At 42.7% G+C, this 25,590-nt stretch overlaps 1 protein-coding gene across 2 annotated transcripts in view; it reads left to right on the top strand.

Annotated features, from left to right (window-relative positions):
- Window positions 1-25,590, top strand: part of FBXW8 (F-box and WD repeat domain containing 8) — a 135,813-nt gene that overhangs the window by 33,015 nt on the left and 77,208 nt on the right. For both annotated transcript variants that reach the window (XM_088449240.1, XM_088449241.1), the window contains exons 3-4: window positions 1,192-1,356; window positions 8,667-8,755. In XM_088449240.1, the coding sequence (XP_088305366.1) occupies window positions 1,192-1,356; window positions 8,667-8,755 (254 nt within the window). The remainder of the gene's footprint in view (window positions 1-1,191; window positions 1,357-8,666; window positions 8,756-25,590) is intronic.

Raw genomic sequence — 25,590 nt, forward strand, 5'->3', positions numbered from 1 at the left:
ACCGACAACGATAGCAGAGTGTTTGCCAGCTATAACCAGGGGCGGATTGGCCGTAGACCTTGCCAGGAGTTATCCCGGTGGGCCATTATCCCGTTTAGGGGATCTGATATCGATTATTTTTTTTTTGGTTTAGATGTTCCAGCAATTCTGGCCTCCTGTGGACTAATATTATTTTGTTTGATCTTGGTAAAGGTCAATGCTGTACAGCCTTAAGACTCTCTTATCTCTTCTCTACAATCTTGGTGATGATTTCACAGGGGAGAGATCAATAAATTATAGTGCTATTTTTAATGCATGTTTTCAGTGAACAATGTGAATTGTAGTGCACTATCACAACAATAAAACCATAACACAGACCCATTTATAGGGGAAATGTTATATCTTTGTTGTTTAGCAATGTGTTGAGCAAGACTGCATGAGCGAGAAATACAGGGACCATATCTGATGAGAATTTGGGAGACATCTTTGAGGTTCCTGAATCAGTTTTAGCATATTCCTTCCAATATTCAGGATCATAGCCAGGAGGTTGAGAGCAGGAGGACCAATCACAAGCCGCAGTCGCTTGATTAAATAGTTTTCTTCATTTATAAGATATTAATAAGCAGCTTGTCTTTGTCCTACAATCTCATTAACTCCGTTCAAAACCATTTGTTTTTTTTATTGATAGTCTCCAAAATATAATCGTACGGATGTGTGTGAGGGCAATGGAGTCATAGCATTCTCAGAGGGTAAAAAAAAGTTTTCCCATCCTCATTGGCTGCTGTCATCACTAGTATTGGCACTTACACCTACCCCATGCTGGGTGCAAGAGATCGGTTTGAAACAGGTGTGCCGATGGTAAATGCATGACTCAGAATTGGATGTAACAATGGCTATATGCCGGTGACACTCCCAAGACACATTTCTCTTATGTATGTTCGCATTGATGCTGCCCAGATACCACCTAGAAATGCCAAGAGGCCAGGATGCATCCAACGCAGAATCGCATGGCGATCCTTAGAGATGCATATACTCTCTACAGCGTCTGCGCAGTTTGCCAAAATGTGTTGGCTGCGGCTGTGTGTAATTAAACAGCGTTGAATAATCTTTGAACAAAAATTTGGTCTGGCATAATCCAGCATTTCATACAGTCATAATAATTCAAATGTTTTAGTTTTTTACTTCTCTGTAATTCTCTAAATGTTCCTTTAGGTGAGCAAGGCATGGAAGGTTCTTGCAGAAGATGAGCTTTTGTGGTATCGTGTGTGCCAAATAGAAGGGTACCTGACTGACAGTGACGTTACATCATGCTTGTCTTGGAAGGAAGCTATGAAAGAAAGATGCACTCAGGAGAGCATGCTAAGGACAAACTGGAAGGTACCCTGCCCTAACTGTTACAGTTTTACATGCGCATAACAAATCTCTTGTCCCTGATGGCATTGCTAGATACATAAGGCATTTGTTTGCTGAAACTACTTAATTTATTTCAGATTTATATAAATGGTTATTCACTTTGCAGAGTTTTTTTTTTTTTTTTTAACAGTGATGTAAATTTATCCTCCAAAAATGACCTTGTACAGAAACTTTCCAAAGTAATGTAGGCATAATTACCTTATATATGTGATTTCTTCTTCGTTATCTAGCAAGGCACTTCGGTGCTGTTCTGCCCTGGACAGCATACATAAATCCAGGACATACAAGGTAGACATTATTTCAAATCCAAAATGAATTTAATATAGACTGAGGCATTGTCTTCAGACCTGAAATGTGCCATATCCAGGACATCCTTAAAACCTAAAGGTTTTTAATGTTTTTTTTCATACCTTGTATTCAAATAAACTTGCATGTGGAGACCTACACATCACACCTTTTTTTTTAATTTATTTTTTTTAAACAAATTATTCAAAACCATTAAATGCTGTTTTCCGGCCCAGCGCGGCGCAAGCAGCCTCGCGGCCGGCATTTTAGTAGGAGAATGGAGGTTATTGCCACTAAACACCCACCTTAAGGCATGGTAACTGGCATTCTCCAACTTTATTTGTTTTAGTCAGACCTAACAGCGCGGTAAATTGAATAGCGCTGGGAACTCCTTCCCGGGGCTCTTAAACATCGCGTTGAATTGAACCCCAACTGTGTGCTGTAGCATTAATATTCCCCTTCGCTGGAACTAAGGAGCCCACTCCAAACCATGAAAGACAGTCAGACTATCATTTCTTCTCCATCAAACATTTAAGTTTTTAGAACACAATCAGAAAGGAAGCGTGCTCCTGGCATCAAGCAAACCCAGATTTGTCCATCAGACTGCCAGATGGTTAAGCTGGTGTGACCTACCACTTTGCGGCTGAGCTGTTGTTGCTCCCAAACTTATCCACTTGACAATAGCTGTCCTTAATCTAGCCCAGACAAATGTAATTTAGAACATAATCTTTATCAAAACGACATTGTGAAAATTAGTTAATTAATGCACTTATAAATCAAACCAATTTAATGTTCTTGTGTATTTAGTTCTATCCAAGTTGATCATATTGTGGAGGTGAATAATATCATGGCTAAAAAAAAAATCAAAAAAAAAATCCCATATGTTAATTCAAGCAGTAGGTCAACCTAAGTTTCACTGTACGTATATTGTCATAAACGTGTTTGCTTCAGAAACACCCAACAAAACTGGTATTATAATCTGCCACTGATTCACTGTGGTAGAAAACAATTAACATGGCTTTGAATTTGTATATGCTTTGACGTGCTTATTTCATTCTTGGTGATCATGGTGTTTTCCGGTGCATGGGCTGGTATTATTACTCAGGATTGTACTGGAAGATCCATGTTTCATCACAGGTAATAAACTATCTAAAAAATGTGAATCTGCTTGAATTTATTCCAAAATGTCTGTACAAATTTGCTTTCGATTTTCTTTCTGCTCGGCAATGAGAAGCCTTGGAACCATCTTAGCACAAACCTTTGTTGATGCAAAACTTGCCTGTCAATGTTTACCAGTTCTGCTATTATTCGGATGCTGAGTCGACTGTCAATCCGAACAATTTTCTCAATTTATTTTCACAATTTCATTTGTTTTTGATTTGCAAGGCCTCCCGGGATGTTCATCATCTTCGACATCCTCTCGACCGTCACTTTTATCTTTTAAGCCACGTAAACACACGTGCGCGTGACATACAATCTGCCCCGTAAGCCTCGCATAGCATACGGAAAGATTCAGTGGGCATTCGGCTCAATTTATCAAAACATTTTAAATTAACACGTTGCTCTACTTTTGAATCAAGCATTTTTATGTTCCGTGGAAAAAACACAACTTCTTCGAATGCTGCGTGACAGCAAACTATCTGTGCGAGAGGGGTGAAACTTGCAAAACCGTTTTGGGATAGTCAAAGGTCAATGCTTCCCCTCTCCCTTTTAACTCGCGCAGTATGGCTTATTTTTACAAGTACAGTTTCGTAATTTAAAAGCCACACCTCATGTACCGGTAAACAAATGAGTATTCTATATGTAGATAAAACGCAAAACCATAAATTGTACACATGCAAATATATGATGAGACACTTGCCACTGCACGTGCTTCTGCCGTACCTCTGCATTTTGTATTTATTCCAAACTAATTACAAGGATTAATTGCAATAGGGTAAAAAAATAAAATCACTGCTTTCAAATCTGTTTTTTACTTTCTGGTACATCATTCGAAATCACCCAGTTCTCCGATTACTTCAAGTTTCCCTTCCTAAAAGTGGTTCTACAAGGTATCGAATATGACATGTACATTTTCACACATTGCTTCTTACTGATTGCTTATTTTTTTGTTGAATAAGTAATGGCCGTATAATCTATTATGGGTTATTTATCATATGTGATTATATTAATTAAAAGTTAGGACTTATTGAGGATTCAGTGATTGGTATTTATGTTTTTAATATGTAAAAACACTGTGTATTTTTTTTTCATATGACTGCATAATTTAATTTTAGAGAACATTGGTAATGTATCTTGATAATTGTTAGTTTGTAGATTTATTATAGGCCAACTGTAGCTTGTCTGATCAACTTCTGTCTCACTAACCGTTTAGTTTGCTGTTTAGATTAGAATGGTTTTAAGATTTTTAAGCCATGAGAATACGTACAATTGCTGTAGGGCTGATATCTTGTGCATGGGCTTTCTGTTTGATTAGGGAGGGGTTTTACCTGGGGTTCTCCAATATGAAGCAGTACATATTTTACTATGGGCTCTGTGAGTCGACTTAGGCCACGTAATATCCCTGTCCAGCACACTTTGTCTTGAAACTCTTAAAATAAGCTAATAAATGCACTTTCTAAAAACACATTTCGCACCCGCAGGGACCTCCAGAAATTGGCAGAGCCTAACACATGTTCTGCATAATGTGATTTTGTTCCCAATGAAGCATTAAGCAGATCCCACATCAAGTGTTGCCAATTTCCAGCCACTCCCCAGGGACATGTGATTGTATTAGCAAGAATTTATTAATATTTCATTAAAATTTTATGAAGGTTTTTTTTTTTTTTTTTTCCCAGACTTTACAGAGGATCGCTCTGAGGAGGGTTTTTAAGTGATTCAGCTTTGATGTTGGGAATTATTCTATTGAAGATAAAAACTAGAGATCCCTTATTGCTGTTATGTTCACATATGTTTTAACAGCAGGTTGGATAGCATTCTTATTTTGTGTGAATCCTGCCTCAAGTCACAAAGGGTATGAAGAGATTACAGAAAGTTGAATTTTAAAATTAATCATTTCAATTAAGTGGCTTGTACAGGCTATGCAAAACTGTTTCAACTTGTAAATCTAGCATCTGGTAATTTGCAAAAATGGCAACATCTCTTATAGATAGCTGACTTGACTCCATGTATCTGTCCATTTCATTCATTGTCACCTCAGTCATTCAGCGTAAAGTTTACAAAGTTTAAATCCCAATACACTGTATGATAAATGTCATTGTTAGGTAGGGTAAAGATTGTAAGTCAAACTTTATTTTTAGGCCTTGCTATCGTGTCACTTGTGTCTTGTAATCGGTATTGGTTCTGACCACTAAATTGTGTGTGAGATCTTGCACCTGATGATTATTTGCTTTTATTGTATGTCTTAAATTATTACTAGGGATATTTGTAATTGTCACTACACCACCTTTATTTAGCTCTAGCTGGGGTACCCCAGCGTTGCCTGGGTTGAATTCTGGAACCTGAAGTACACCTGCAGCCTTAAATTTTTTTTTTACATTGTCCTCGCCTATAACCTGGATAACTATACAATTTAGGACAGTGCAGCAGGTGTGTTCTCATACCATTTGGAATGGGGTATATCAGGACAGAACAAATCTCAGTATAGCTTTCAAAATCACTTGAGTTTTAGAAGTCACTGCAGAACAAAGGGAGTGATTCAGCTGCGGACAGATATGCTATCGCAGCTGTTAATCTGTATGATCCCTGTCACTGCGTCCGCATCTAAATCACCTTCTGCAATCACTCTGCAGACCATGGGCCTGATTCAGAGCCACTCGGAAGCGGCAGCTCGTTCGCTCCGAGCGATGTTTGGCCAACTGCGCATGCGTACGGATCGTTATACGCATGCGCGAACCAGTCAGTGCGGTCGAAATTCATGTGCTCGCAAAATAGCGAATGCCTGATAATATGAGTGACAGAATGAGGCGTATGTGGGTGGTAACAGGGGAAGGTGCTTGAAAACGGGGAGTGGAAATCAGAACGCAGGCGTGCTTAAAGGTCAAAACGGGCGTTTTATGGGTGTGCATAATTAAAACAGCAGCGTCATTGACCACGTCACTGAGTTATTTTATAGCCAGAACTGCTCGCAAAATTGTGGTAGCAAAAACCGACCACAAGAATAGCGAGCAGTTCATACCCTGGTCGATGTACGATTAATCTAATAAATAGCGGACATGACGTAGGATGCGAGCGGCCAGGGGGCGTAGTTTCCCAAAAAACGACCGCAAGTTTTGTTCGCTCGTTCAGACCTAGAGGCGTGAACAGACCGCAAACAGCGAACGGTTCATTTGAATAGCCACCCCTATTTTCAGGACGAGCGAGCACTAATTGCGTCCGGCTCTGAATGAGGGCCCATGTCTGGGGGAAATGCCGGGACTGAAGTCTCGTTCCCGAACAGAAGGGGATCAATCTGCAGTGGCACTGTATGGCTGCGATTAATCTCCCTTGCTGTTTGCAATCTCTGTATGCTAAGCTTTGCCAGGATCAAAGATTGTGGATTGATTGCTGTCTGCCACAGTCTGACTGTATCAAGTGCTGCGATGCTCATGAGCCTGAAAGGCACTGTGACTGTGTGTGTGTATGAAGCCAGCCCCTCAGCCCCAGAAACTTAAGAGTGTCCCTGTTTTATTGGATTGTGGGACAGTGTGTGGCCCTGATGAAGTTCAAGCCTAGGCAGAAATTTAATCCTGGTCAAACTATACCACCATGCCAAATTTGATGGAGGTAGGTCCAAAACTGTGGCCGTGCATGAAGGACAACCAGACACCTTTTCTCGCTGCTTATATAGATTAAGCTAGTTTTTTTGCATTTCTTATATATGATGTGGTGCACCGTTACCTATCCAACTAGACCATGAAGTAAGTGCTTTAGCAGTAGTAGCTTTCCTTCATATTCATGTAACGAGAAGAGCATGCATTATCAGAATGATTTTTCCTCAAGATCTGAACGATAACGATTTAAAAATCGTTCAATCGTTCATATCTGAAGGAAAATCTAACATATCTGACATGCCTGAACGATGCGCAATCCCGTTTGTCAGATAACGATATCTGACATCTGATGTGTTTGCAGTCAGACTAGGACGATTCCATTCATTTTAATGCAGTCAAAAATCGTTCAATCATTCAAATCGTTCAAAACTTTGGTAAAATCGTTCAAATCGTTCATCTTACAAATCTGACCATGTGTATGCTCCAAAAGGTGCTTTGATGTGTGTAAGACAGTAGGGCCCAATTACCAATACGTTTTGCATTTGGATGCAGACTTGAACTAGACCGATAACTAGTTGCTGATTGGTTGCCTTGTTCTAGGGCATCTAAAGTCAGTGTAGTTAAATCTGCACTAGTATGTATGTGCCTTGGTGCATGTGTTGTCTGTGCTGTCTGATGAACCAGTGAAATGCATGATATCCAGTTTGTAGTATTTCTTAATTACTGACTGCTTAACTTGGCCCATACATATTATTATATAGTCTGAGATGACTAACTTGTTCCTGCACCATTCACAGCCATTATTCCCTGGTGGATTAACCTGCTCTGTAATAGCCATCCTTACTTCTGGTACAGCATCACTCTTTATTTGTCTTACTCTAATCTGAAATCATAACAGCATGGCTGGCAATGTGATAAAGGCAAATCTGACTGCACTTATTACACTCTACATTTACCTGTTTGTCTGTTTCCATCTCATTAGATTGTGAATTCCCTGGCGCAAGGATCTCTTTCCTATTGCATTAAAGTGTCTTTAATTTAGTCCTAACTGGCTGTTGCTTCAAGTTTTATTGACATATTTACCAAATACGCAATAAAGTAACACATTAATATACTATGAATTAGGGATGTGCAGGCTCGGAGAGGTTCAAGTTTGCACGCCGAGTTCGGATTTTTCCCTCCAAAAAAACGAAACTCAGAAAGAGGCAAAACGTCATCTTGCATGGACAAACATCATCATTCCTGGACAAAGTCCAGGAATGATGATGTTTGTCCATACAAGATGACGTTTTGCCTCTTTCTGAGTTCTGTTTTTTTGGAGGGAAAAATCCGAACTCTGGGTGCAAACTCGAACCTATCCAAGCCTGCACATCCCTAATTCATAGTATATTAATGTGTTACTTTTTGGGTACACAAAAACACACAAAAAAAAACCATGTAACAGTGTGAGTACAATTAAGAGCAGCTAATAATATCTTAAGTACATAGGGGGAGACCTATCAAATCTTGGAGCAAGATAAAGTGGAGAAGTTGCACCTAGCAACCAATCAGCTGTTGTCATATTTCTGTCATAGCCCGTAAATGACAGAAGCTGATTGGTTGGTATGTGCAACTTCTCCACTCTATCTTGCTCCAAGATTTGATATATTTCCCCCCAGTATGAATACAAGCCATTACAGTAAAGACATGTATAGGGGGGATGATTACAAAGGCAATGGTAGGGCAGCTCACTGTAGTTTGGAGTAGGAGGCAGTAGTGAGACAGTCTGAGGAAGGTAAAACAGCTTTCACTGATCTTATATCCATCGTCCATCGTATGGATGAGCTAACAGTATCCGGGTCAACCAAGGGAACAAGAAGACAAAAGACCATAAGCATCAGTGACATGGATAGTGCAAGGGTTAGAACAGGAGGGAAGAGGTCCCTGCCTGAGAGCTTACATACTAAATGAAGAGGAGAATAGTTGGAGGGTGAGATGGGAAGGAGAGAAGGTGGAGGGAGAGCGTGATATAAAATAAGAGGAGGGCTGGTGTACGTAAATACCATGTAGAATTGGAATGCTAGAAGTTTACCAATCTGTGATCCATCTACCTTATTCTATAAATGCTTGTCCATTATTAATACAAATCTCTTTACTATAGTTCTTCATAAATTAAGATAAACATAGTAACCCAATGTAAAAATATACATTTTTTTTTACAAATGTTTTAATTGAAATGTTGCCTTTTATTTGTTTCAGAACCGCATTGGTGCTATTACCCAACTGCATTATGAACTGGGGAAGGTGCTTTGTGATGTTCATGCATCTGATGGCGTTGTCCTAGCTGGGTAAGTACAGTAATAGGTAAAAAAAATACGATTGTTAGTGAATGTCTCATAAGCTAAGAAATTGTATGCACACTATTTTATGACTGGTACTGTAAAACTACATGATAACATCCGCTGGTAAATGCACCTAGGCCAGTAAAGAGATGTGCATCCTATAGTAATTGCAGAGATCTGAGTACATATATTTACAAACATATGGTAAACTACCAAGCCATATCAAAGCGACTCTGTATAAATGAGGGCTCTCTGTATTCTCGATTACCATCAGCCAACAGTGTCTCTGTCTCTTCTCTTTGTTTCCCTCATTTCCTGAATATTAGAAAGTGCTTATTACTTTGATAATATGTGTGCATGTGTTAAAAACTGAAATAATTGGGGTATATTTACTGAAGGTCAATTTTGATTGATTTAAAGTCGATCAACATCAATGTTGTGTTTCTGGGGCTAAATCACACATTTACTAACAGTTTTTTTTTTTTATTTTTTATTTTTTTAAGTATTAGTAAGTGTATGGCTTCAGAAACACAACATCGATGTTGATTGATTTGTAGTTTAGAGCTAGTACTAATATTGCTAGTGTGCAACTTGTGGCTTGTGCCAGTGTGCGCTGTAAGGTGGCATTGGGGCAGATATGCTAGCATATCTGCATGTTATGGAAATGAGGGTGTTTGTTTCATATGGAGTTGTATAATAGACCAGACTCTGTATAATATTCCAGACTCAGCCTTGCACAGCATTTAGATTTTTTCATATAGTATACGTGCCAATTATTTACTTTTTCACTATGTCTTTCACCGTTAGTATTTCATGTTTTGCAATTTCTTTTTATATTTTCTAGCAAAATTTCTGATTTTGTGGTGTAGGGGGCAGATTAAATTCAGTGCGAGGTCGACAGACATGGTTCAAACTGTTGACAGGCACCATAGTGACATGCTGACATATTTACAGTGTCGACTTCTGAACTTTTGCCATGTGAAATGTCGACAGTTTGAGGATGCAGATGATCAGGGTTAGGCACCACCAGGAAGGTTAGAGTTAGTCTGTGAGGAGGGGGTGGGAGACATTGCTGTCGAAAGTGATCCTCACGTGACCGCCGGGACTCGGAAGAAGACGCTGGAGCAGCTGCAGTCGCTGGGACAAGTAAGACACCGTTAGACCATGAAGGACCATTATAAACTGTCGACATATCATCCATGTAGACATAATAAATGTCGACATGTTGAACATGTAGACAGTTCGAATATGTCGACATGATAACTGTCAAGCAATTGTCCCCAACCTGTTACAGGTATTACGGTAAGTAAAACATTGCTTATTTTTGCTTGCACTTTTTTGAGGTGTGAGCAAAAATAAACAAGTCTGCTCCTGCAGTGCCCCGTGCTGAATTGATTTGCCGCATAGCCTTCAAAATTTCATCCGTTACTTGGGGACAATTTAGTGCCCTAGGATACCAAGTTATAATGCCTTATAGTTGTGAGGGGAAACCAGAACCTTGGACGTTTGTTTGCATACCTGCCTAGTGGCAGAGGTTTTGCGGAGTGCAGAGACTTCATTGGAAGTAGTGAACTGTGCTTAGAAGGGACGTATGGCTAAGGTTATGCTCCTAAAACTAATTTATGTAAGTGATTTAGATAGGAAAAATGTTTTAATGTACACAGAGTAGCAAAATGTATCTTTCTGTCATTTGGCAAATGTCATAGTTTACTGCTCATTTTTTGACAGGTACTGCCATATGGTAGATGTCACAGCTAATAACGTCTCGGCAGTTGCCTCTAATGATTGGCGCTGAAGTGACAAAACAATATTCACCGTCGTCTATCTACAGGAACCATAACATGCGTTCTGCTCCCACCCTGGTATATATTCTGGTGAAAATGGTGCCGTATTTACATCTGTATTTGTGTTACTCGTATACCTACGTTCATTTGCCACCAAGTTTTATTTGTAGAAGCTTCTGTATTGAGTTTATTAAAAAATAAAATGAAAAGTTGCAGCTAGTGCCACTAATTTATTGATTTAGAACCTGTGTGTATAGATTCCCCCTATCTCTACAAGAATCTTGCACAGCACTTTGCTTTGTTTATTTATCTGGGGTCTGGCTTCCTTCACTAAACATAACAGTTGCAGCTACTTAGTGATAGCATAACTACCTATTGTTTTACAACATGGGGAAAAGTAATGCTGGGTACACACTGGCCGATATATTGGCCAATATATCGTGCCCCTGTCGGCCAGTGTGTACAGACGATATGTCTGTGAACAACGTTGATCAAAGACATATCACATTGGCTGTGCTGCACAGCCAATGAACAGATATGTTTGCAGACATATCTGTCCATCGGCAAGTGTGCACGGGCAATCAGCCGATCGCCCGTACACAGGGGTGCAGAGAGTGGGGGGAGCCGCGAGCGGGTACTACTTACACGGGTCCGGCACAGCTCCCCATCCACAGCAATCCAGCACATGCTGCTGTGTGCTGGGCTGCACTGGGAGACTGTCAGAGGCTGTTCAAGCAGCAGCCCAAACAATCTCCTATGCCAAAGGGGGGGAGCGATCACGCTGATCGCGCCCACCATTGGCTGTGCGCCGGGCTGAGGGGCACACAGCGCCCCCCTCCCCAGCGCCGCAAATGGTTTCTTTTTCCTCCAAAGGGGGCATGGCCACGCCTTCCGCGGTTAGGCCATGCCCCCTAACCAACCCCCGGCCGCCGGCACCCGCTGCAGCATGCAGATGATGGTCATTCAGTGTGTATGAACGACCATCATCTGCAGATATATCTGTCAGGTGTGTACCCACCTTAAAAGGTCATTAAATCTGTACACACATGCAGCAATATTCATAAATTGGCCCAATATGCAAACTTATTTTTCAAAAATCAATTCCATTTACATAACTTCTTTTCAGATACTCTGAGCCAATCAGCGTGCAGTTTCTATGATGGCATCCACTGAGTGTCCGACTCTTAGCCAATCAGCGATTCACTGTGTTTTGCAGTGTCCCACTTGGGAACAGTCATATTGGGAATAGCACTGTGCATACTGCACAGCCTATCCGTGGGTATCGAGTCACTGTGTTTTTTTGTTTTACTAAGACTCTGGACTACTACATTGAAAAGGGGTCCGAGCACATCCAGAGAGTAGGTAATTATGAGGTGTGTTTAATAAAGGGTTAAAACAATCAGTTTGTGTGTCCTGTTTTTGGAATATTTTCTTTACAGTGGTGCTATAGGTGCCAGCGGGCATTTCATGTCCGGCCATGCTGGCACTTGTGGTTCTCCAAGTGCCGGCATGCCAGGGAAGGCTTGCTGGGACCTGTAGTTCCACTGTACCAAACAATATTAAATCTATCTTTTACACCTTACCTACACACCCACTGTCTCCAATGGTGCTGGGAAGAGCCCTTGTAGATCCTCAAGAGGGAGACCCCAATTTATTTTTGGGTCACCACTTTTCCGAGGATATACAGCCCTTGGCTGATCAGTTTGGGACTGGTTAATGTGATGGCGGATGGGCCCCACACAGTGTGTCCCCTGTTACGGCATCACCACCCTGGCTGGATCAGCCTTTTGCAGGTTAATGGAAAATAGGGGGAACCCACACTGGTTTTTCCCTCGATTTTCCATGACTAGAATAGGCTGAAAGGTTAGGGACTGGTTATTTGTTTTTACATTTTTTAATTGTTTTAGTTTTTTTTTAATTTCTATAGTCATCTATGTAAAAATATCGATTTGTTGTTCCGATATTCTAAAGTTCGATTTTTGGTCGGTCTTGACTTTAGTAAACTCTGATTTACAAACTAGACCAACAGAAATGCAAAATCAACCTTTAGTAAATTCACCGCTCAGTGTCCAGTAATAATCTGATAAAACGCAAATTAATATTGGGGTTTTTGGTAAATGTGGTCGGAAGGCAACTGCTGTTGGCCGGTGTGTGCATGGTCGTTTTCCCACCACACTTGCAGACCCCACTGTACCTGGAAGATGTGGCTGCTCATGCCATGCGTGGAATGGCTTGTTCGCATCGAAAATGGACAGTGATCCTGGTATTTCTCTAAGCAGCGCTAGCGAGCGGATTTATACAACAAAAATGACAAAAGAAATAATAAATACATTTGCTGTAATGGACTTGCTGTACAGTTCAGCGATGTTGAGGAGATTATATTACTGTTACTGAAATATATGAATTCTTATCAGGCTTGCTCCATGTATTAAAACACTTAACCTCTTGAGGGATATTGGCACATATGTGTACGTTTACTTTTATTTAAAAATAACGGTTATTTTTAATTGTAAAGCTTTTTAAAGTTTCAATATATATTTATAACTAAATCGGTCAATATAATCAATATTTTAAATCTATTTACAGACAACACATTTATAATTTCTGTGCATTTTATTGGGACACATCACAAATATTCAACAACAATTTGCAACAGTAAAGTGGTGTGTTTTTTCAACATAATATAAAAAATTTTGAGCAATAAAAAACAGGTTCATACTCTAAATATGTTTAGGAAATGTGATTTTATTCATCTAACGGTTTGTAGTATTGTGTCTACTTAATTCAACGTAATTAGTAAATGTCCACTTTTGTGGACATTTAGCGCTCTTGGGTATTTTTGTGTCATTGTATGTTCTATATGTATTTTTTTTTTCCAGTGCTCATGCAGGCAGCTGACTGAGCGCCTAATTCAGACCCGCTCGCAAGCGGGTCGATGTTGGCCCAGTGCGCATGCGCACAACGGACCCGGCTCCATCGTGCGCATGCGCGAGACCCGGATAGCGACGGCCAAGCTATGGTCTCGTACCAAAGGGGGCATGCTGTCGATGGTGAGTGACAGCACTCCCCCTTTGGTCGGCGTGCCGGGGGCGTGGCTGCCCAGACGGAGGCGTTCCTATGGGAACGCCTACCGTCTGGGGACGGCCCCACTGACATCACAAGTGATGTCAGTGGGAGTGCCTTCAGCTCTGATAGAGACGAAAGCACATCAGTGCTTGCGGCAACGAGACCCTACCACAAGGGTCTCGTCGCAAGCCCGATGGTCTTGACCATAGCGACCATCTTTTTGGCCGCTCTAAAAAAACAGAAGGACAGCCCTGTTTCAGAGCGAGCGCTCTGTTAGAGCGTCCGGCTCTGAATCAGGGCCCGATGTGTACGATTTGTGTACAATTTCCCCTGAAACTCTTCCCGGCAGCTCTGTACACGATCTACACATGATCTGCACACAATTTGATGTCCAATCTTCAAACGATCTCTCCTGCATCCAGTCTTTCACAATGCATCGTGTCCTAGATTGTCAGATCTGCCCTACTGAACGACAGATCTGACGAGGCGATGTGCGACCAGCGGGGGGGATGCGCATCGCATTGTGATCGTGAGTGGGGACGATTTACTCAGGATTTGGCCATATTTCACACGATCTGTCGTTCCAATGTGTTGGAATCGACCAGATAGGGTAAAATATCGCTATATGTGTGGCCAGCATTACTGTGATATATCTGTGTGTGTGATGCCATAGCTGGCTGCTGCTGCAGGGGTAAAGGCTGTGCTCTGATTGGCTCTATGAGAAAGTGACAAAGCCAATCAAAGCTAGCAATGTTATACAGTATCTTACCTATCAGCAGCCTAGAGATGGGAGGGACCAAGCCAATCTTGTTTGAGCTAGAGAGAGACAGCCTCCATCACACCCAAGAAGATCCCCTGTTGCAGAGAGCAGCAGCTAGAAGGAGCTCTATTTCCATTCCTAATTCTTGCTGCTGTCTGCTTCAACTATTCATAATTATATACTTGACAGACTCAGAATGTTGACACGCCGAAAATTTCTCAGTGATGTAGAAATTCTGGAATTATTGAATCAGATTTTGGTGAAGTTGGCCATACCAGCGATTCCCCCGATTCATATGACAGAATTTGTTATAGTCGTCCACGGAAAACAGCCAACATTTTAGAAAGTGACTCAGACTGTGAGGACTCCACAACAGCTATAGCAACCCCTTCAATCCAGCCAATACAACGTCGACCTTGGTGGTATTCTGGAAAGGACAACGATTTTGCTGGCAATGTGCCAGTACTCTTAGGTGCCCAGGGGACGAAAATGGATCTTAAAAATCCTCCACGATGCCAGGACAAAAACTGTACAAGACGCACTCGCTACATTTGCGGAAAATGCAAAGATTCAGTGTGTCCAGAGTGTATGGAAACATTTCATATTTAACAACCACCAAAGATCAATGTACACATATGTGGCCAGTTCATTTTTTCACCGATTATATAAAAAATAAAATGTGTTTGCTAACATATTATTTATGATCTGTTCAATAAAATGTATTGATTAAAACATTTTTTTATATCTCTAACAATTAAAAATAGAGGTTAAACTGAGGGACATAATGTAATGACAATTCAACCTAAACTCTGTTAGTTGGGAAATGGTAAAGATTGATGTTTCAGTGCACATTAAGGCATATATGAAATGTGAATGGGGGCCCATAGCCTTTGGACTGTCCATGACCACGTTCATTTTACTATTCTACTGGTCATGGCTACTTGTTACCTGTCATGTATGAGAAATATTACACATTAGCTGGGATACCCGACGTTGCCCGGGTTGAAGACTGGACCCTGTAGTACACCTGCAGCATGAGTTTCAAAAAATAACTGCAGAACAGAGGGGATACTTCAGCTGCTGACGGATATGCTCTAGCAGCTGCTAACATGTTAGCAGCTGCGATAGCTGTAATATTGTTATGCAGCATGAGGCATCACACCTCCTGCTTGCATTACTGATCCGACCTCCATGCATTATCGCAAACCCGTACTACACATGTGCAGTACGGGTCAGGTGCATGCGCAGATTCCCAATAATCGGGAATCTGCCTAATCCCTGTCACCCCCTGCATTCGCTCTGCAGACCAACATTGAAGATCATGTCTAGGAGGACTGCCATCAAGGGGGCATGTTGAGACTGGAGTAAAATTCCTGGACAGAAGGGGGCCCGCACGCAGTGGCACTGTGAGGCTGTGATCAATATCTCCTGCTATTTGTAATCTCTGTATGTTAAGCATTGTTAGGATCAAAGATTGTGGATTGATTATGCTGTCTGCGACAGTCTGAATGTATCCAGTGATGAGCTGCTCATGAGCCGGCCAGGCACTCTGCTAAGACCCCTGGGGCGGCTGCTGCCAGATGAGACTGTGAGTGAAATGCTAATAATGGACACTGTTTATTATCAAAGTTTATCATGCAAACACAGATGGCTAACTAACTCCATATTTCATGTATGCGGCTGTTGGAAATTGATATAACACAGCACTTTGGAAGAGATTAGAGTGTGACTGTGTGTATGAAGCCAGCCCCTCAACCCCAGAACGAACCTGCGAATTAAGTAGTGTCCAGGTTTTATGACTCTGTGGCCCTGACGAAGTTCAAACCTAGGTAAAAAACGAATCCTGATCAAACTACACTACCACCATGCCAAATTTGGTGGTGCTAGGTACAAAACTTTGGCCATGCATAAAGGACAAACAGACAGACAGCAGGGTTGGCTGGTTTAAATCAAATGTCTGTTTTTTTTTTAAAATCACTCTGTTTTTCTTTGTATGCTGCGACTACAGGCACGACACCGTGAGTTCTTAAAAAAGCCTGTTATAAGGGATTACCCTTGGTAGTATTCTACATCCTTGTTGCTTTGATCTTTCAGTGAGATGAACCAATACAGTAAATTCACACAAAGAAAAAGAGAGGGTGAACCAGATGAAAGAGGAACTAAATCTGCCTAGAATCAACTAAGACCCCACAAACTCCTCCCCTAACAATCCTATAAGACAGGAGAAAATCACAACTAACATTCTCAGTCTTAAAGGGTAAACAAATCCAACACATTGAAGAGGCAATACACAGAGAAACGCATCATGGTTTAATCTCCTTCATGTTTATTTCAATTCAAAACCTTCAGTCCTACTGAGTTGAATGGAAGGAAGAAAGACTTAGGGCCTGATTCAACTTAGGACGGAATTGCAAAGCTGCACACAAGCAGCTTTTCAATTCCGGCTTAGCAATTATGGTAATGCAGCAGGAGCCATCACGCCTCCTGCATGCATCACTTATGCGGTCTGCGTTGTACAACGCATCATTGGATAATCTGCGAGAACATCACCTGGCTAAGTGACCCATGGGGTCACACAAGCTGGCCGCCGCAGATGAGGGAAAGAGGCTAGGAAATCTCTGTCAGCCGACTGAGATCCTGACCTCTTCCCTCCCCCTCAACGGCGGAGACACGCCTCCGTTTTGGGAAACGGAGGCTGTCGCCACCCCCTCCCACCCACAAATGGCAGCAGACTGTCAATCACTAACATTCTACTGCCAGACTGCGTGTGGGATCGCAGACCTGTACTGTGTACTACGGGAATCTGCGTGATCCTTGTCACTGCGTCCGCATCTGAATTACCTCCTGAAATCAGGCTGCAGACCAACATTGAAGACCATGTCTAGCAGGCTGCCATCAGGAGGGAAATGTCAGGACTAGAGTCCTGTTCCCGGACAGAAGGAGGTCCGCCTGCGAATACGCAGGACCCGTACTGCACTTGCGCAGTACTGGTCAGGCACCTGCGCAGATTCCCGAACATCAAGAATCTTTTTGTTTTTCTTCTTTAAAACATTTTTTTTCCAATCCTGACAGACAAACACACACTTTCTCGCTTATTATATAGATATTCTATGAACTATCAATTCAGTCTGTTTGAAAATGTTCATAACTCCAGTATTTGTCTAACCCTTTGTATAAGAGAAGTCATACCCAAACAGACAGTTATTCTTTCTCTGTTACATAATAATTTGGACGATGGCGCCACTGCTCAATTCGTTGGCATATAAATAATGTATAGTTCAGGATCCAGTTAGATTCTAGGCTCAATCTGGACCTTCCAAGTTGCCTGAGTAGGGGAAGCGCTCCCTGCAACCCATAGAAAGCACCTGATAAAGCTCAGTGGGTGACTAGTATATAGTCATTAATAGTTCTCTTGCTGCACTTGTCCTGTCATTCCTTAGTATTACCAGCTACAATGGTTGGTCTTGCATCTGTTACGTACTGTAGTACATTTATTGAAAGTGCTGAGAGTGAGGAAAGCTTGGAGGATACTGTACACCAATGCATCTTCCGGTTGAGTGGAGTGTTTCTTAACCAGCTCACCAAATAAAACATTAAATGACCCAGTGACCGTGGTAGACCTTTTATAATAAATGGATTGCTGCTGTTTATCCTGGAAGCACTTTCAGAGAACAGCCAGTGAGTTGGAGGTAATTACATTGAGAGCTAGTAATGCTATGGAATGATAGGGGAGATTACAGAAATATATAATTGACATGGAATGGAAATGATAAATCAGTATAAAGTATAGCATCAGTTACTGTTACATTGCTGGCATAATCCTAATACAGGCAGCTAACGTGCAGATAACTGAAATAGGAATATCTGCAAAGTAGTTTACTATATGTCTAGTGGTGAGCAATCATTTGGCTGCTAGCAAAATGTTTCTTGTCTTTCGTAAGCTGTATATCTCTTAGGAAAGCTTTTACATCTTCTGAATTTTAGAAAGTATGTCACACCACCACATATAATTAATTACCTGTCACCCCAGAGTTTAGTGTCCCGTGTAGGAGAACTTGACTTATTTATGGAAATTTTAGTTCCAAAATCATTTGAGAAACACAGTCAAGTATTCAGCATTTGCTGTTATTTCAGTATCATGTTATTATTCACTATTTTAACCACAACATTCGTTTATTAGAAGGAAGATATAGAACCATTAGGAGTACAGATTTGCTTACTGGTTTAGTGCACTTGTAGCCATTTTGCAGAAGCTACTTCTCCTGAGATCATCTTCAGACAGTGCGTTGCGTGAATATAATAGCAATGTGCTTGTACGGAGAGGCTGAGAGAATGAGAATCTTGTGTTGATCATTAAAGTTTCATCAGGCGGTTACGATGCTTGTTTTCTCGGTCAGACCTCCAATCCCTTTTCATTTGAGACACAGTTGGCTGCGGTTACCTCACTCCCAATCAATGTTGTATACACTGGCCTTTCTACAGTTACATCTCCCACAGGATCTCCTTAAAGCCACAGGGCTTTCTGTCTTTCAGACGGAGAACATGATCTGTTTCTTGTGTGAGTTCACTTTGGGACATGAGTCCTGTGCCTCCCCAAGAGTCACAATTGCTGTAGTATTAAGAAGCAGTTTCACTGATAATATTCTTGTTGTAGGTGAGTGATTTTTTTTTTTTTTTTTAGTTTATATTACAGGCACAAATGTCATGCAATAAACCATATTCTGGATATAGTATATTTACTTTGTCATCCAAATCTATGGAGTGCATTAACTTAAGTAAAGCTTTATACAGTAGGGTACAGGCTAAAAAAACTTCTCAGGTATTGTCATCCACCTGCCTAATTGTTTTTAAATTTGTTTCCTGCACTAGCTGCCCCATCCATCCTCCCATATGCTTGTCTTATTTTCTACTTCTAAGACATGACATCACCATTAAAAGATCATATAACTAAACAAAGAAAGGGTTCCAGTTACAGTAAGTGTTCGGTGAATGCTGACAACCTCACCCTAAAGCATAGGAGGGGCCGAGAGAGAGATTGTAAGATATCTATATAGAAACCAATTGAGTCATCCACACCTGACTCTCGGCTATCTCTTTCAAAGGAGCTTTGAAATGTCTTGGGGGTTTAGTAATGTGAGATGTCGGTTACCTCAACTCGTAGAGGGGTAGTAGATATTTGCAATTGAAGTCCATATATAAAGGTTACCTTGGCACAGATCTCTGCTCCTGTAAATTAAATGCATTGTCTGTATGTCTTCTGTTGTCTGTCAATGTCTTTCCTGATTACCATGTTATAGTGGACCAGTCACCATAAGTTGGGTTGCTTTAAGAAATAGCATTTGCCTTGAACCCAGCAGAATATGAGACCCAACATTAGATTTATTAGTATTTAGTCCTTGATCTAAGTTGTCCTCAAAGAGCTTCTAATTCAGTGTTTGCAAACTTTCTTGAATCACAGCGCCCTAGAGTATCACCATTTTTCTCCTTCGGGGTCCGTAGGGATCCACAGGGATACCATGGGGGATATTATGGTTGGAAGACCAGGCACCAAACAGTTAAAGCTTTGGCTCCCAGAATGCCACTGGTCCTCCTCCATATATACCCCGCCCCTAGCCATAGGACTTCAGTTTGTTGTTTGTTGAGGCAGGACTCAGACGCACCTTTGTAACAGGAGGACTGTTTAGAGCAGTCCTAAGTTTTGTTTTATTGTGTTGAGTTGGCAGTACCAGGTGTCTGTATTAAGACGCATGTACTGCGACTCCATCTACCTCCGCAGGGCCGCGACATCAGTAATTGTGCTGGTGATTTCGGCAGGTCATTGCTGACCTTAGCTAGCAGCGAGGCATAAGGCGATTCCTCGCTTCCGGTGAATTGCGCGCGGCAGTCCTTGCTTCTGGTGTCAGAGACGCACCAAAAGCCGCTGCTGTAAGGACTAGGGATTGTCCGCATCCTTACTACACCAGCCGGGGCCCTATCGTCTGACGCCGGGTATCGGCAGCAGACACAAACTACGGCCACAAGGCCAGCTTACCCGGCTGGTTAATGTAGCTTAGGGGAGGTAGGCGCTCCCCTGGCAACTGCTCCCCCAACGCATGCGCAGTCCCCACGAGGGTTTTACGTATCTGGGTTGCTCCGCCTACCCTCCACGTGTACAGTATACGGTGCTCTATGTCCTACCATTCCCTTGCGTTGCTGTAGCTGATTTAGAGCCAATTGTAATGATATTACATATGCATTGTATATAACTGTTTGCTAGCTGCTGACTGATACTTTTTTTATTTCTATCTGTTAATTATAACTATCACTGTTATTTATTTCTGTAGTACTTTGCATTCATTGAGATTTTGTGAAGACTCTCACATAACTTTGCGATTGTGCCTTTACTTTGAATTTGTCAAAAGATAAATGGAAACAGGAGGGGAAGCCACCTGTGCTGGTTTCATGTAAATCATGTAAGGCTTGTGGGGATCGGTATGAAATACCGCCAGCCCTCTGGCCGGCAGTTCGAATCCCGGGAGCGGCAGGCCGATAGAAGCAGAGTTCCCCGCAGCGTAAGCCCGACAGCAGTGGAAATCCTGATCGTCCTAAAGGTAAGTAAAAACTAACCTAACCCCCTAACACTAACCCTCCTTAGGGATGCCTAACCCTAACCTCCCCCCCAAGTGCCTAAACCTAATCCCCCCTCTAAGTGCCTAACCCTAACCCCCCTTCCTTGCTGCCTAAACCTAAGTCCCCTGGGGGGTGCCTAACCCTAAGTCCCCCCCGGGGGTGTCTAACCCTCCCTCCCTTCCCCTAGCCTAACCCTAGCCCTCCCGGGGGGGTGCCTAACCCTAAGTCCCCCCCGGGTGCCCCAAGCCTAACCCTCCCCCCTTCCCCCGCGGCTGTCCGCTCACGGCGCCCAGCATCCCTTCAATCGGGATGCCGGGCACTGGTCTCCCAGCGTCGGGTAAATGACAGGCATCTAGATATAGACTCCTGTCATTTAACCCTCGCCAGGATCAAGCAGTCGGTAAGCCGGCTGTCGGGATTAAGACAGCCGGTTTCCCAATTGCATCCCGGCTTGTGTGTCCTCATAGGACATAAAGGAGGGTTTGTGTGTTGACTGTTATAAAGTACCACCTTACCAGTCTGATTTACCTGTTGTTGGACATGAGCCATCTTGGGTTACCTCTTTGTCCCAGATTATGATGCAGGAGGTGGATCATTTGGCTACTCCATCGATGCCTCCTTGGATGGGGTGTCCACATATGTTTTCACCTCATATGCATTCTGCAATAAGGGATTGTTGATGGCCATTCTAGTCAGAGTGTGGCACCATCTAATGTTGATAACACACCAGTAGTGACTAAAGTGCCTAAATGCAAGTTGTCTTTATCTCAGTCTGCCCAACATATGGATTAATACACATCCTCAGAGGAATCTGATGATGCACAGGATTCCTCTCCAGGATCTACTTCTGGATCATCCATCTACTGTGGATGTTACTTCTTTGGTGAGGGCGGTTAAATCAGTCCTAGATATTCAGGATGATGAACCTGCTCATAGTAAGAAGACTCCGGTGTTTAATCACAATCAAAAGGTGGTCAAAATGGAGTTCCCTGTGTCTGAACAGCTCACTGAGTTTATTGAGGAGGCATGGGGTAACCCTAATAAGCGGTTTTATGAGGGATTCCACAGATAAAAAGATTGAAGCCTGTATTAAGGCAATATTCTCATCATCTGGAGCTGTTACCCATCCGTCTATAGCTGGAGCCTGTGTAGCCAAGGCTGTTGAAGAATGGATTGAGGCATTGGAAAATTCTCTACCAAATGCTACCAGAGAACAGATGATGAACATCTCCCACATACGGGAAGCGGCTTCCTATCTGTAGTGGATGCTGTAGTGGATGCTGGAATTTTAGCTTCTAAGGCATAAGCAGCATCCATAGTAGCATGCAGGGCCCTTTGGTTAAGATCTTGGAAAGCTGATACAGGATCAAAGAGGGCGCTGGAAGTTTTACCTTTTCATGGAAAGGTAGTTTTTGGAGCAGAGTTGGATAACATAATTTCTACTCTGGCGGCTTCAAAGTCAGCAGGTCTGCCATCTAAGTCAAATAGTAGAGCTAGACCGGTTTCTTTTCAGTCCTTTCGTCCTCAGGGAAGAGGTAAGGTACAGACTTCTTCTAGGCCGACTAGTTTTCGGAAGTCAAATCGACAAACTAATGCAAGATGTTCAGCTACTAAGCCGGAACACAAGCCCTCGGCCTGATGGAGCGGGCCTCCTCCTGGGGGATCCCAGGGTGGGGGACCGACTTTTTCAGTTTGCGAATTATTGGCATCAAACAATAACAGATGCCTGGGTTCGAGAAGTGGTCTCTCATGGGTATGCCCTCACTTTCAAAAGACATCCCCGCCAGAAGTTTTTTGCCACAAAGCCTCCATCAGATGTGGACAAGGCCTTGGCTTTTCAGGAAGCCATTCCTTCCCTGCTACAGGCAGGGTTAATTGTTCCAGTTTCTGTGTCCCAACAAGCAAAGGGTTATTACTCAAATCTATTTTGGTCCAGAAGCCGAATGGTGCATATAGCCCTATATTGAATCTAAAAACCCTCAACAGGTTTATACATGTACCCAAATTCCGCATGGAAACTCTCCGGTTAATTATTTTGGCTATGGAGCCGGGAGATTACATGGATTCCTTGGATATTCAGGATGCATATCTGCATATTCCAATTATCCCATCCCACCAGCAATTTTTAAGATTTGATGTCCTTCAGCAACATTACCATTTACAGGCTCTACCCTTTGGCTTTCTACGGCTCCCCCGGTATTCACCAAAATAATGTCAGTCATGACGGCTAATTCTGCCATATCTGGACAACCTTCTGATATTGCCATGTACTCCGGTGGTTTTGCAAAACCATCTTCAACTGACCATAGCCTGCCTACAAAGGCACGGCTGGATCATCAACTGGAAGAAATCATCACTTTCTCCATCACAGCAGATGGTACTGGGAGCATTTCTAAATTCTAAGGCACAAAGGGTGTTTCTGCCAAAGGACAAGATTGGAGCCTTACTATAGCGGATACACATGCTGCTATGCAAGCGAAGAGTATCCATTCTGTCAGCAATGCAGGTGCTGGGATCAATGGTATTGATCTTCGACATGGTGGGGTATGCTCAGTTCCATTCCAGGCCTCTGCAAAGGTTGATTCTCTCCAGGTGGAACAGACAACATCATTTAATAAGGTCGGAGATGATCTTTCTCACTCCAGAGGTTCATCACTCCATTCTGTGGTGGCTAAAAAAGTGAGCATCTCAACAAAGGGTGACCGTTCTGGCTTCAAAATTGGGTGCTTCTCACAACGGATGCTAGTCTTCGCGGATGGGGGGCAGTGACAGGTCATCACACCTTCCAGGGGAGATGGACAAATCGAGAAAGTCATCTGCCAATAACATTCTGGAACTGCGAGCAGTATACAAAGCACTTGTCGGGGCACAGGACCTGCTCCTGGGCAGGCCTGTCCAGATTCAGTCCGACAACACGACTACAGTGGCCTACCTCAATCATCAGGGTGGCACAAGGAGTTATGCGGCCATGAAGGAAGTGACAAAATTTCTCAGTTGGGCAGAACCTCATCTTCCGGCCATCTTGGCAATATTCATTCCAGGGATACTCAATTTGGAAGCAGACTTCCTAAGTCGCCAGGCCATGCACGCCGGAGAGAGTGGTCTCTCCATCTGGGAGTGTGTCAGCTCCTGGTAAACAAATAGGGTCTACCAGAGATAGATCTCATGGCATCATGCCACAACCACAAGGTCCCCACGTACGGGGCCAAGTCCAGAGACCCATCAGCAACCTTTGTGGATGCACTGGCAGTAAAATGGGACTTCAAGGTGTCCTATCTCTTTCCTTCAATTTTAATGCTCCCAAAAGTAAATTCAAGCAGGTAGGCGGAACAGTAATACTGGTGGCTCTGGCTTGGCCCAGACGTCATTGGTCCACTGACATACAGAATCTGTTGGTAGACAGTCCGTATCCTCTTCCTCGATGGCAGCATCTGCTAACGCAGGGTCCCTGCCCGACATCCAGACTTGCCCCATCTGGCTTTGACGGCGTGGCTCTTGAATCTTCCATCCTAAAAGCAAAGGGATTTTCCAGTTCTGGAATTCAAACAATGCTTACAGCACGGAAGCCTGTTTCTGCTCGCATCTATTACAGAGTTTGGCATTCTTTTGGTCAATGGTATTCTCATAAGGAATATGATCCTAAGGTGTTTAGGATTTCCAGGCTACTGGCTTTTCTGCAGGCAGGGTTAGAGAAGGGTCTCCGCTTGGCCACTTTGAGAGTGCAGATCAGTCTGGTTCCAGAAGAAGATTGCTTCATTACCAGATGTTATAATTTCTTTTCCAAGGAGTCCTGCGAGTTCAGCCTCCTTTTGTACCACCGATAACACCGTGGGATTTATCTTTGGTTCTTAAGGGGTTACAAGCTTCCCCATTTGAACCTTTTAGACTCTGTAGATTTGAAGTGGTTGACAGCAAAGACACTGTTTCTTCTTGCTATTTATTCTGCTCGCAGAGTCTCTGATTTATCAGTGCTCTCTTGTCGCTCCCCATTTTTTATTTTTCACCAGGATAAAGCTGTTCTTCGTACAAGGGATGGTTACCTTCCTACGGTAGTGTCTCGTTTTCATGTTAATGAAGAAATTATTGTTCCAGCTTTTAAGGCTCCAGACCTTTCTGTAGGTGAAGCCTCCCTGGATGTAGTTCGTGCTCTCTGTATTTATGTGGAATGTACAAACTGTGTTAGAAAATCAGATTCTCTTTTTGTATTACTGTATATGGTTTTCACAAACGAGGATGGCCAGCTAATAAGCAGACTCTGGTGAGATGGTTATGCATGACGACTATTTCTCAGGTGTACACACAGGCTGATCTTCCTGTCCCAAGCACGGTGACAGCACATTCTACTCTGTCTGTAGGGCCATCATGGGCATTCAGTCGTGGTGCCTTTGCTGAACAATTGTGCAAGGCTGCCACGTGGTTTTCTGTCCACACTTTTCTTAGGTTTTATGCCTTTGATACTTTGCCTCCCAGGATGCTTCCTTTGGGCGACAAGTTCTTCTTTCTGACCAGGATCATCACCCACCCTAGGGGAACTGCTTTAGGACATAGCCATGGTATCCCTGTGGATCCCTATGGACCCCAAAGAAGAAATATAGTTATGGTAGACTTACCTAGAGAACTCC

This window comes from Taudactylus pleione, unplaced genomic scaffold (assembly GCF_031769625.1).
Source record: "Taudactylus pleione unplaced genomic scaffold, aTauple2 ptg000479l, whole genome shotgun sequence".
Lineage (NCBI taxonomy): Eukaryota > Metazoa > Chordata > Amphibia > Anura > Myobatrachidae > Taudactylus > Taudactylus pleione.